This window comes from Sciurus vulgaris (assembly GCF_902686455.1).
Source record: "Sciurus vulgaris genome assembly, chromosome: 7".
Taxonomy (NCBI): Eukaryota; Metazoa; Chordata; class Mammalia; order Rodentia; family Sciuridae; genus Sciurus; species Sciurus vulgaris.
The window spans coordinates 127598245-127610358 of NC_136467.1; the positions used below are offsets into that span (position 1 = coordinate 127598245).

A 12114-nucleotide genomic window follows, 5' to 3' on the forward strand; every position below is an offset into this window, starting at 1 on the left:
TGTTCCTAAGAGCAGCAGGAGAGGGTAACCAATATAAAAGATCCTGAAGCCAGTGAATGACCAGGGCTGTAGGGTGGACAGTCATAAGTCAGAATCAGGAGTGCAGGGGAGTAAAGAAAAAATTCTTAATGTAGGGCCATCCATGTTTAGAACAAGCAGTGCAAATGGGTTGACCCAGGGGAGAAGGTTGTGAACAGAAAGTATTCTTTGTTTACTACTCCAATCCAGCAAAAATGAAAGAAAATTCACGAGAATGTGCAAGAACAAAGGGCACAGCCACGATGGACAATATCAGTCCAGCAGGGAATTTCCAAGTCAACTGCTCACATATAAGCTGGACACACAGTCCCTTTTCTCACTCTCCTGTCCTGTCTGTTCCCTTGATTGCAGAGATGGCTTCCTGTGACATGCTTTCTGTAAGTTGGGATTTGATAAAGAGGCTGGGGAAAGGAAAATCACTTCCAAGAGTTGAGGAGACATCTGAGGAATAGCGGAGGGAGGGACAGGGTTCTGGAAGTGGGGTGGCTGGGAGGCATCTCGAAGGACTTGATGCAGGTGCTGATAGCTGCCGGGAAGGAAGATACTCTGAAGAGAAGCTGGTTACTTGACTCTGGAGTTCTCTTTTGAATCAGTACTTGGACTGGCTGCCCTTAGGGAGGACTGGTAGTGAAACAGGGAGCATGGGTGGATGTGTTTTTGGTCTCCCAAATTCACAGAATGAATTCCATGAATACAAGGGTGAGAGCAAAATAACAGGATTTATTAGAGTAATAGAAAGAAAGAAAGCAGAGCTCCCAAAGGGGCTGGGGTCCCAGGAGAGGGTTGCCTACAGGTGTCTGTTCTCTAGGGGCTTATATGAATCTCTAGGGTTAAGGAATTTAGTCCCTGACCCAATCCTGGGTAAGACACTCTGTGTCCATGAGCTTTTCATGAGCCCTTTGGCCCTATGTCCTTTTTTGGAGGGGTTCTGGGAACTAGGCAATGGATATCTCTACCAGTTTTTCTTCTTACATGGGAATGAGCCTGACCTTGATGAGGCCTAGCTTTTGTCTGTGGTCTTTCAGCCTTGCTACACAAAAACCTGACCTTGAAGGGTTCCAAATTTCCTATCTGCGTATCTCAGCTCTTTCTCCTACCTCAGTAGGAATTGCTGGTGGGGGGTTATGCTCAACAGGAATGGAAAGACTTGAGATTATAAAATGTTTCCAGGGTTCTTAAACTCAAGCTTCCTTCTCTTCCCAAGGAGCGTTGCATAAAATTCATTTACCTTTTTGTTAATACATGACCTTCAATGAGAATGTGTATATTGGCTGGGTGTGGTGGCCCACATCAGTGATCCCAGTTACTCAGGTGGCTAAGACAGGAGGATTCCAAATTGAAGTCCAGCCTGGACAGCTTAGAAGACTGTTTCGATAAATTTTTAAAGTATGGATGTAGTTTTGTGGTAGAGCACTTGCCTAACATGCCTAAGGTCCTGACTTCAATCTCAAGTATTGAATAAAAAAAAGGATACTCAAGGCCCCCAAGATATATTCTGTGACTATTTAAAAGGACACTGTGCTTAGGACATAGAACATCTATATTGTTAGTTTCTTTCTTAATATGCCACTGCTTTATAATAACTTACATATTATAGTGATACTATGCTCAGTGTTATGTGTTTATCTGTATTTATTATATTTTTATACATATACCTATTGTATTGTAATGTATGATCTCTTTTAATTAGACCAGGACTTCACTCACAGAAGGTAGCACCATACCTAAGTCTTGATTCAGTTACAGGAAAACTATGAAAGATAGGGAAGATCACCCCTGTATAGCCTTGGAGAACATCTCCCATACACCACTCAAAAATATCTTAATCAACCTAGATGCTACACATATTTCTTTACTGCAGTGTCTCTCCTCTATGTTAAGCATTGCCCATATTCCTATGAGGCTGCCAAATCTTAGAAATTTGCTTTGGGAATTATTTTCAGAATCTGGTGTACATCTTTTTGAACCTTTGTATGGATTTACTTTTGACATTTGACAAACTTGATCTGGATAGGACAGGTAGGTAAATAAAGTGGGAAATCATTCATTAAATTTTGAGATGGATAAGAAGTATAGTTCAAAAGGAATGAGATTAATGTTCTTGTTTGTGTCATAATCTGGGAATTTCAAAACAGAAGTTTCAAGAGAAGGAGGGACAGAGATTATTAGAGAAGAGTTGGAGAGCCAGATAAGCAGTGGAAGAGTAGGGTGAGGGAGCAAGGGGGTGAAAAAATTGGGAGTCATTTTAGGAAACAGTTTTGTGGTTTTCTTTGTCCAGGTGAATGTCCATTCTGTGGAATGGCCATTAATGACCTTTGCTGCCTGCTGGAAAGACAGAGTGAAGAAGATCACTGAACACATCAGATCCAAGACCAAACTTCCTGTTCAGGACCAAGTCCTTCTTCTGGGCTCGCAGACCCTAGAGCCACAGAAAACGCTGTCATTTTATGGCATGGACAAGGAGAACACCATTCACCTCACCTTGAAGGTGGTGAAGCCCAGTGATGAGGAATTGCCTTTATTTCTGGTAGAGGCAAGAGATGAAGGGCAGAGGTACCTCCTCCAGGTGCGAAGGTCCAGCTCAGTGACCCAGGTGAAAAAGATGATCGAGACTGTGTCTGGTGTGACCCCTAAGAACCAGATTGTGACTTGCAATGGAAAGAAACTGGAAGATGGGAAGATCATGGCAGATTATAGCATCAAAAAGGGCAATTCACTCTTTCTGACACGCTATTGCATTGGTGGGTGACTTTCCTGGGGATGAGATGGTTACCCAGAGTAGAGTTCATTTTCTTTTAGCTCTTACTCAGCAACCACATTTTTCTTGATTTCCCAAAATTAATGAGAATAGGATAATAGAGGAAGATTTGGGGGTGGGAGGGTGGGGAGGATGAAGAGTATTTTTCAACTCTGATTCTTTGATTCTACCATAGTTTATGGCAGGATTGTTACTAAGAAAAGAAAATAACATTTTTATTTTAGGGATACCATTCAAAGCTGACTTGAAATTTATTTCTTTGAAATCCTATTTCCTTTCCAACAGGATAAGATATTAAGCGTAGGTTGTGATTCAGTTCTACTGATTTTTGTGTTTATATATTAAGCTTACTGCTTCATCTGTATCACTCAATAATTAGTGAATCAAAATAAACTTCCACTTATGGAGCATAGTGAAATGATTTATTATGAAATAACTTTCTTACTCCAACATGATTGCAATCCAATTAATAAATAATTTAGAAATTCAATCTAATTCCCCTTTTCTTATTTAAAGTTGCTTGGTATGAAATGAAATCTGGTACCATGCCCCCTCTTCTCTATGTCCCACACCCAATTAAAATTCTTATTTCTAGTGATGGGCATGGAAAGATATTTTCCATGGGGATCTAGAGATTTTGTGTCTCTATTGGAGGCTTCTTGGGGGTAGATGTGCTTCTGGAGGGAATGGGCTTCTTGAAAGTTGGGGAATTGTGTACCAGTCTTGGCCCTGCTGGCATTAGGGTCTAGGTTAGGCATATATATGGCTCTGGATGGAGGAGGCTAGGGCTTGGCTTCTGCCTCTACCTCAATGCTCTCTTTATCACTGGATTTCTGCTCCTATCTTGGGAACTTGGGTTCCCTCCTAACTCTGTGTACTCCTCTATCTCACCGTTTCTCTCCTGTTTCACTACCGGTCACTTGTAGGTTTTTCTTACAACCCCATACAAGCTTTCCTTCTTCTCCATCAGTTCTGGTTCCTTCTTCTCTTTAAAACTGGTTCAAGACCATCTCCTGCAGGAGAGTTACTCAACTTTTAACCTTATTCAGCATAATTCCCTAAATTTATGAGTATTCCTCATGGGCCATATGCTATGGTGGGCACTGTCACCTGATCAGGTCTGCATTAGGTTGGGCTGGTTTCCCAAGAGAGGCCATGGTTCCTTTTTGTGGATGGGTAGGGCCTACGCTTTTCTTATTAACTTGAGACTTGAGGGAGCCCAGATGGCAGTGCACAGAGACTCTTCCATAGTATTCCATCAGATTGGGAGAAAGCATCGTGTTGCTCATCATCTTAACTGCATGTGAAATCTTGGGTATCCCCTGAGGATGAGGAAGCCCATGCCCATCATCGTGCTTTCTTTCTTCATTGGTGTAGGAGAAAGCCTGAGGGCGTTTCCCACTCCATAAGTGTGTGTGTGTGTGTGTGTGTGTGTGTGTGTGTGTGTGTGTGTGTAGTGTATATGCAAATATATGACACAGGAGTTTTCCTGAAGAATTTGACTCTTGCCTGATGAAAGGAAGGAACCTCCCTCCAAGCCTTAGTCCCCAGGAAAAATTTTGCTGATTCTCCTAAGAAAATGACCCGCCTGAAGGCCAAAGTAACTGACTCTCCATTGGGCATTTCCATCCGTGGGCCCTGGACTAAACCTTTTTCCCTTTCCCAAGCCACTTACTGCCTAGCTTGCCCTCTCCCCAGACTCCCCAGGAGCCTTCTGGCTGCCCCCTTCACTTCCTTATTCCGGAGAGTGTAGATGAGCGGGTTGAGGGCCGGTGTGACCACGGTGTAGAAGAGCGACACGAATTTGCCCCGCCCCTGGTTGTAGCTGTCCGTGGGCTGCAGGTAGGTGTAGATGGCTGAACCATAGAACAAGCAGACGGCGGTCAGGTGGGAGCCACAGGTGCCCACCGCTTTCCTCCGGCCTCCGCTGGACCGCATGCGCCATACCGCGCGGCCTACCGCGCCATAGGAGGCCAAGATGACGGAGGACGGCACCAGCAGGATAACCACGCGGGCGGCGAACATCTGGCGCTCAATGGTGTCTCTGCCGCCGCCGCAGGCCAGCTTGAGCAGCGCGGGCAGCTCGCAGATGAAGTGGTCCAGCTGCAGGGGCGCGCAGAGCGGCCGCGCGGCCAGGAGCGCGGTTTGCGCGGCCGAGTTGGTGAGGCCGCCAAGCCAGGAGGAGCCGGCTAGCGCGCGGCAGAGACGGGGCGAGGCTAGTCCCGCGTAACGCAGCGGGCGGCACACCGCGACCGCTCGGTCCAGCGCCATCACCGCCAGGAGGACGCACTCGGCGGAGCCCAGGGCCAGTGACGCGCACAGCTGGGCCATGCAGCCGCCGCGGGGCAGCCAGAGCGCGGGGCCATGCAGGTTGGTCAGCAGCGGGGGCACCACGCTGGTGGTGAAACCGGCATCCACCAGGGCCAGGTGGCAGAGGAAGTAGTACATGGGCGTGTGCAAACGCGGGTCGCGCACAGCCAGCAGCACCAGAGCCGAGTTGCCGGTTAGAGTCAGGAGGTAGCAGAGGAGGACAAGGGCGAACAAGACCGGCTGCACCGAGGGCCAGTCTGAGAATCCCAACAGGAGGAAGCGCTCCTCTGTGCTGTGGTTGGCCTAAAGGAGGAAAACTCCAAGAATATTTGTAAGGACGATATAAAGGGTGACACTACTCTTACAAGTAAAAGGAAAACCCGGGAATGTGGGCCTGGGGAAGAGCTGAAAGCACACAATAGTATAGATAATAATTTATTTATTGTAGTCCCATTTAACAGATCTGAATCCTTAGTTTATTTGCTACATGCCAGTATTCTTTGTTTTTATATATTTACGGGGTCCTATGGGGGAGATAAACGTCTATTTTATGGATGAACAAATAGGGTCTCAGAAATGCTAATGAAGTTGTCCTAGGGTCTTAGCTAGTCAGTGGCCTTGTGTGACTGTACTTAGTCCTGCCTGTTTCCAGATCAGTGCTATTTTCAGCTGCCACCCTGGCTCTGGTTGTACTCCCAGGGGGCCAAAGAAGAAATCTAATCTCCCTCCCACATCACAGCCTTTCAGATTTATGAAGATAGATTTCACTCTGAGCCTCCTTTCCCCAATTTCCTGGAAAGTGTGTAGTACAGAAAAATTAGGACAGTGTTCCATGCTTGCCCCCACTAACAATTTGTAGATCAGAATTATCACCTTCCTTGTTTTAGGTGCTTCACTTTTGTGGAACTGGGGCCAGTAGAATTTCTGAGCAGACAAAGCCTGTTAGACCTCATAAACTGCCTTAACCTGGTTTGATTTGTGAATACAAGTGAGATTTCACTAGAGCTATTTCTTGTAAATACCTAAAGAAAAACAGAACTCAAATCCAATCAATTAGAAGCAGACAGCAGATTTGTATATCTAGGCTCTTTCTAATAGGACAGACCAAATAATGCAAATGTATAATTATAAGCAATCGAATATTTTCTTTGATTTACTTCTCTGTTTGTTGTATTAAACTCTCCCTTCTTGGGTTGCTGCTTTGACTTTACTGAACTACTTCTGGACTGGAGCTGCCTGATTCATGAAGAGCTGTTTGTTGAAATAAACTCTAAAATTTTCTTGTGCCTCAGTTCACTTTTTTCTTGTGGTGCTGGGGATGGAACCCGGGGCCTTGCGCATGTGCTCTTCTACTGAGCTGTGTCCCCAGTTCATCAGTTTATGTTTTAACACAACCCATTATTCTTCTGACAGTGATGTCTACTCTGTTGTTAATAAAGCTTGCTTTACAGTGTCAATGCCCCTCCTGCCGCAGATAATGATCAGGATCACCACGGAGCAGGACATGCATGCTAGCCTTTAAACCAAGAGTCATTTGGTGGAGAAAAGAACACTTTCTGGTAGATCAGAAGTTGGGAGGCCTTGGTCCTATCTACCATAGCTACCTTTGGATGATTATTTGATACGGGGAAGTCACTTCATATCCCGCTGTTTCAGTTTACAAACTCCTGTAAATCCAGGCGTTTGCACTAGGTGACCTTTCAGGTTCCTGTTCTATCTTGTAGCATTTCTCAAACTATCAGAAAGGGAATGTGGGGAACAAAGGATCTCCCCTCAAGGGCATTTTGATCCTTGAGAATGATGTTGAATTAAATATCCTAATGGTACAGAAACCATCATGATTAATGAAATTTAAATAGAAATCTTTCTACTTCATGTTTCCTGGCAATGTATAATTATATAAATAAATAAATTTTTTTTTTTTTTTTGGGTTATGATACTGGAGATTGAATTCAGGGCTTCACACATGTTAGGCAAGTACTCTACCACTGAGCCACATCCCCAGCCCTAGGTAACTTATGTGGAGAGTGGTGACAGAGGATGGGAGAGCAGTGACTGAGATTGGGGGGTCTCTGATGACCTCATAGCTGTGGCATGTCTGGTGCCTGGGAACATTTCTGTGCATGGGCACAAGATGCTTAGCTGCTGTGGCAATGCCCTGCATGAGGAGGCTCTGTCCTATCAGCTCTGACCTTGATCTCAGGCACATAGCTCCTGGGAAGGAAGGAATTCTTATGCTAGACAACCACAATGTTTCACCAGCTCTGCTTTTCCAGTTCCTGCCCACCTTACAGTAACTTTTTTAAAAATGGACTTTCTTGAGAGCTGCACAGAGCTACTAACATTGCACAATGCAACTGTGAAAAGCTACAAAGATGTCCTAGTTTCTGTAACTTTCCTGAATACAAAGAATAATGGTTGCATAGTCTTGAACCTGATAATGAGACATACATAAATAAAGATTGCTAGCTTAACTCTTTAGATCTGCATCTCACTCAGGGAGCAGAGCTCCACCTGATGCCAGCTTAATCTTCAAAATCTGTGTCTGTGAATCTTTATTTCCAATTCCCCTTTGCCCCTCACTGGACCCAGAGTTTGGTTGTACAGTTGTGGCAAACTTATTTGAAACATCACTTATAATTTAAATTATAACTGCTTATAATTTAAAAATCATAATCCTCTTTTTATTTTTTAGGAAAAAAATCCATTTTCCCCAACAAAGCATCTCACGTCTATGGTTCTCTCATTTTAGCCTCATTAGACAGAATAAATAATAATGTGAATAAAAACAAGGGATCAGGAGCCAGATTGCCCAGGTTTGAGTCTTGATTCTGCTTTTCCTAGCTGAAAAACCTTGGGGAAGTTACTTAACCTCTCTGGATCCCCCGTTTTCTCATTTGAAAAAAGTAGTGGGTGAAATGAGTTAAATACACAAAGCACTTAATACAGTGCCTGGCACATATTAGGTGTTTATTGAATGTTAATTTGTATTTTTATTTTATAAATCAGGAAACAAATTTTTTTTTGTTTTTGGTGATGAAGATTGAACCCAGGGCCTTAGACTTATGAAACACACATTCTAACACTGAATTACATCCTCCAGCCAGGAAACAAGTTTTTAAAGGATTCCCTCAATATATGGTAACCTAACATATTAAAGTTCCATATTCCTTTCATATATTAAATCTAATCTTGGTTCATTTGAAATAAGGCTACAGTCTTATAGAGGATAGGAGGGTAATCAAATTAAATAACGTGTCCAAGGTCATACGTTTGTAAATGTATAATAAGATTCTGACTAACTCCAAGGTCATGCCTCTTTTTTTGTGGGGGGCGGGGAGGTAAACTTGGTTCTATTATGCTAAAGACTGTGGAGTATAAAAAGGATATATAAAACCTGAACTTTATTTTTAGATAATTTTACAGAATTGGCTCATACTGGGCATGGATGAAGTAGAAAGTGACTTTTCAGGTTTCTGAACCAATAGTGGCTAGAAATGTTGGGTTACAAAAAGTCAGGTTCTTTAGTATTGTGATTACATAGCCATATACTAGTTCAGTCAGGTAAATTGCTAAACCTTTCCCCTCCAAACATTCCACGCCACGAAAACAGTTACACACTAATAAAATTGCACAGATAACATCCTTATTACATGTACGCATAAATTCCCAAATACACATCTCTAACACTTGTGTACACACACACACACACACACACACGCACACACCATCATTCCCCCTATGCATCCAGAAGGTAAATTGTAAAATACATTGTGTAGCATCCCCTCAAACCTCACTTGGCATTCTAGAATATGTCCCTCAGCTGCAAAATCATTTCCCTGCTCCAGAGCAATGTAATAACAACTTACCTTCATGTCTAAACTCTGGCCCCAATATTTAGACCTTGAGTTTTCAGATTATACTTTGGTTCTCTTGTGCCTGCTCTGGATTCTCTGGGTTTGAAATGACAGTGGAAGAGATTAACAAAAGACCCACTTATATGACTCTGTTGATTTCTGAAATGAGTGCCTGAGGTGACAGCCAGACACCTCAGGAACGAAACAGGAGGTGGGTGTCATCTTGTCTGTGAGCAGAGGAATGGATAGAAGGTCTGGAAGGAAGGCACCTGAGCCTGTGAAACATGGGCCCCGGGGCAGAGGTGGTGATGTCTGTTAGTGCAGGGTCCTGTGGGGGGAGACAGATGAGGCAAGGGCTTGTGGTGGCAGCCAATCAGCATGAGCTGGTGGTAATGACAAAATTATCCTTCTGAAGTCTAAGGGGTAAAGCAGTTGGATGGAGGGGAGGATGTTGATGAGTCCTCTCACTAGGGGGGAAACAGGGGACTCATCTTTCCCTGTTATTTAGAAGAGGGGACAGAACTCTGGGGAGTCTGTGTCCTGCTCCCATCATTAGTGCTTTCATGGAGGTGTCCAGAGAGAAGTCCCCCAGGGTGAGGAAGGGGAAATTCTGCAGAGAAAGTCCCTTCAGGGTGCTGTGTCTCTGGCAGGGTGTAGGGGCCAGAGGCAGCATCATTTCCTTTCATTGCCATTTCTACTCTTAAGTTTTAACTAGTTTAGAATTTCGTTCTCTGACCAAGTGGCCTTAATCTGGCCGCTTATGTTCAGTGATTCCCACATCATCATCTGTAAACCATGGAAAACAATGCTGACCTGTCAGAGAGGTAGATTTGTAGAAATCATTCTCAGTTTTGAATGCAGCTGTGACTCATGTCTTCAGCTTTTGCCCATCACCCCTTCTTGTTGCTGTCACCCGCCTCTTCATCCCCTTCACTGTACTTCTTTGGTCTCATTCTCTTTTACATTGACTCCAGTGAATCTTCCATACTGAAACTATGAGTTTGCAAATGACCTCTGCATTGCTACACCCAGTGGTTAGATTTTTGTTCTCATGTGACAATTTGGGAGCATGTGATAGAGCAGGTCTTTCCTTTTTGGAGAACACTTTCCACTTGACTTCTGTTATGACGAGGCAGAGGGTGGCTGTCTGGTGAGGGCTTTTGCTCTTGATATTTCATGGTGGAAGGCAGAAGGGCAAGACAGTGAAAGTGAGAGAGCAAGAGGGGTCCAAACTCATTTTGTAACAACTCATTCTCCTGATAACTCACTTCGGCAATGATGACATTAATGAATTCATAAAGACAGAATCCTCATGACCCACCACCTCTTATTAGGCCCCACTTCCCAACACTCTTGCATTGAGGATTAAGTTTACAATACATGCTTCTGGGGGAACACACTCAAACTGCAGCATATAATCTGAGTATAATACCTGCCTTACTGCAAAGTTACTGGAAGGATTGGAGATGATGTATGGAAAACTCCTGACATAGAGTAGGAGCTCAGTACATGACAACTCTTCAAAAGAGTTGTGCTTCTGTATACTTCTGTCATCCATGTACAGTGTAAATGTTTCCCTGACACTTTACAGTCATCGCTAAGCATTCTCATTCAAATAAAATATTTGCTTATCTGATGGGTAAAAATCTAATTCCATTTTATTTTTATTATTAATGTTGCACTGTATATATAGCTTTCTGCACCAAGAACATCTAAAATTCTATGCCTGCCTGAGGTCAAAGGACCAGGCTTACCAAGCTCTACCTGTTCTAGCTCTTGTGTTACTTGATCAGACTTGCTATTCTATGTCTTGATTATTATGAAACCACTAGGTTTCCTCTCTTCTCCTTAAACATGCTAAACTCATGCTAAACATGTACTAGTTGTTTTTCCTTCCTGGAATACTTTTCCTCTTTACTTTTCCAGGACTGTCCCCTTCTTACTTTTCAGAATATATCTCAAATAGAAGTGGAGGCTTAATCCTGGCTTAGGAGAGATAAGAAGAAGACAACCAGAAAAGTAATGGCAGGAAGGATCTGCAGGTGAGAAATGCTTGTGGATGGTGGGAGGTATATGTGGACCCCGTGTATGCCTCCTAAGGAAAAGTGTTAGCTTAGGGTATCTGCCAAGCTCAAAGGGAGCTAGCATTAAATTCTTGTCATAATAAGAGGAACCAATCAAATTATAGGACTCTACAGTTAAGTAAGGCCTTTTATGCTCATTACCATATTTCCTGCTCTGCCTTCACTTCCAAGTCTGGGGAAGGCAGAGGTATTCTGGTAAGTAGGGAAAAAAAATAGAGTCACTCCTTCTCCCAGTTCCATCTGCAGGTGAGCACTAGTTGGAAAATGGAAGTCCAACATATTATTATAGGATTTTGGTCATTTTATTTACTTAGTTCACTGTTGGGACCAAAAGTGACCAGAGGAGTTTTTATTATCTGAGTCATCTGCTCAATATTGCAGCCAGTGGGTTTGCCCCTGGTTTACCCATACAATGGAGGAATGGAATGCAATTGTTTTCTGTTGGAAATCTCACTCTTTGGAATCCTGCTAGTTCAAGGCATTTGTAATATTTATTGTTTTATTGTTCCCCCCACTAGGATATAAACTCTGGCAGAGCAGGTACAAGGTCTATTTTGCTTATAGCTGTATCTTTAAGTGCTTGTAAATTAAGATGGCCAATATTTCTTCTTTTAAAAGTACTTAAAAGTGCTGTATGAAATAGAGCCAGACATTATTATGGTTGACATATATTTTGTGTTTTCATACATTTAAATAAATTTTATTAGGACACAAATTACATCCAATAAATGCATCTACTTAAAAAATACAATCCAGTGAGTTTCGATATATATTCTGTGAAAACACTGCTATAAAAAAATCTACATAAAACTTTTATCATCCCCAAATGTTCTTTTTGCCCCTACCCCCCCCCCACCCCAATGATCTGCTTTTTCTTTTTTTCTGTGCTGGGGCTTGAACTTAGGACTGTACAAAGGCGAGGCAAGTGCTCTACATTTGTCAGTGTCCTCGATATTTTCTATTTTGTTGTAGTAGAGCTTTTCAAAGTAGCTTCTCAATGTTATGTATTTTAATGGTGTCTGTCATGATCTTTCCTTTTTCATCATGAATTCTAGTAATTTGAGTT

The 12114-nt window shown here is 43.0% G+C and overlaps 2 protein-coding genes across 2 annotated transcripts in view; one reads left to right on the forward strand and one right to left on the reverse strand.

The window, feature by feature from the left end:
- Positions 1-258: 258 nt before the first annotated feature.
- Positions 259-3747, forward strand: UBD (ubiquitin D). Its single transcript, XM_079146431.1, has 2 exons — positions 259-416; positions 2318-3747. Exons 1-2 carry the CDS (start codon positions 282-284, stop codon positions 2786-2788), a joined length of 606 nt encoding a protein of 201 aa, XP_079002557.1. The 5' UTR covers positions 259-281; the 3' UTR covers positions 2789-3747.
- Positions 3748-4468: 721 nt separating this feature from the next.
- Positions 4469-12114, reverse strand: part of LOC306666969 (uncharacterized protein) — a gene marked incomplete at both ends in the record, with an annotated part of 30615 nt that continues 22969 nt past the window's right edge. Inside the window, 2 exon segments of the mRNA XM_079149222.1 lie at positions 4469-5410; positions 5412-5462. Of these exon segments, the coding sequence (XP_079005348.1) occupies positions 4469-5410; positions 5412-5462 (993 nt within the window).

Coding starts and splice junctions, on each gene's coding strand:
- UBD (XM_079146431.1), top strand. CDS start 282: ATGGACAATATCAGTCCAGCAGGGAATTTCCAAGTCAACTGCTCACAT. Junction 417..2,317: donor CTTCCTGTGACATGCTTTCT/GTAAGTTGGGAT, acceptor TTCTTTGTCCAG/GTGAATGTCCATTCTGTGGA.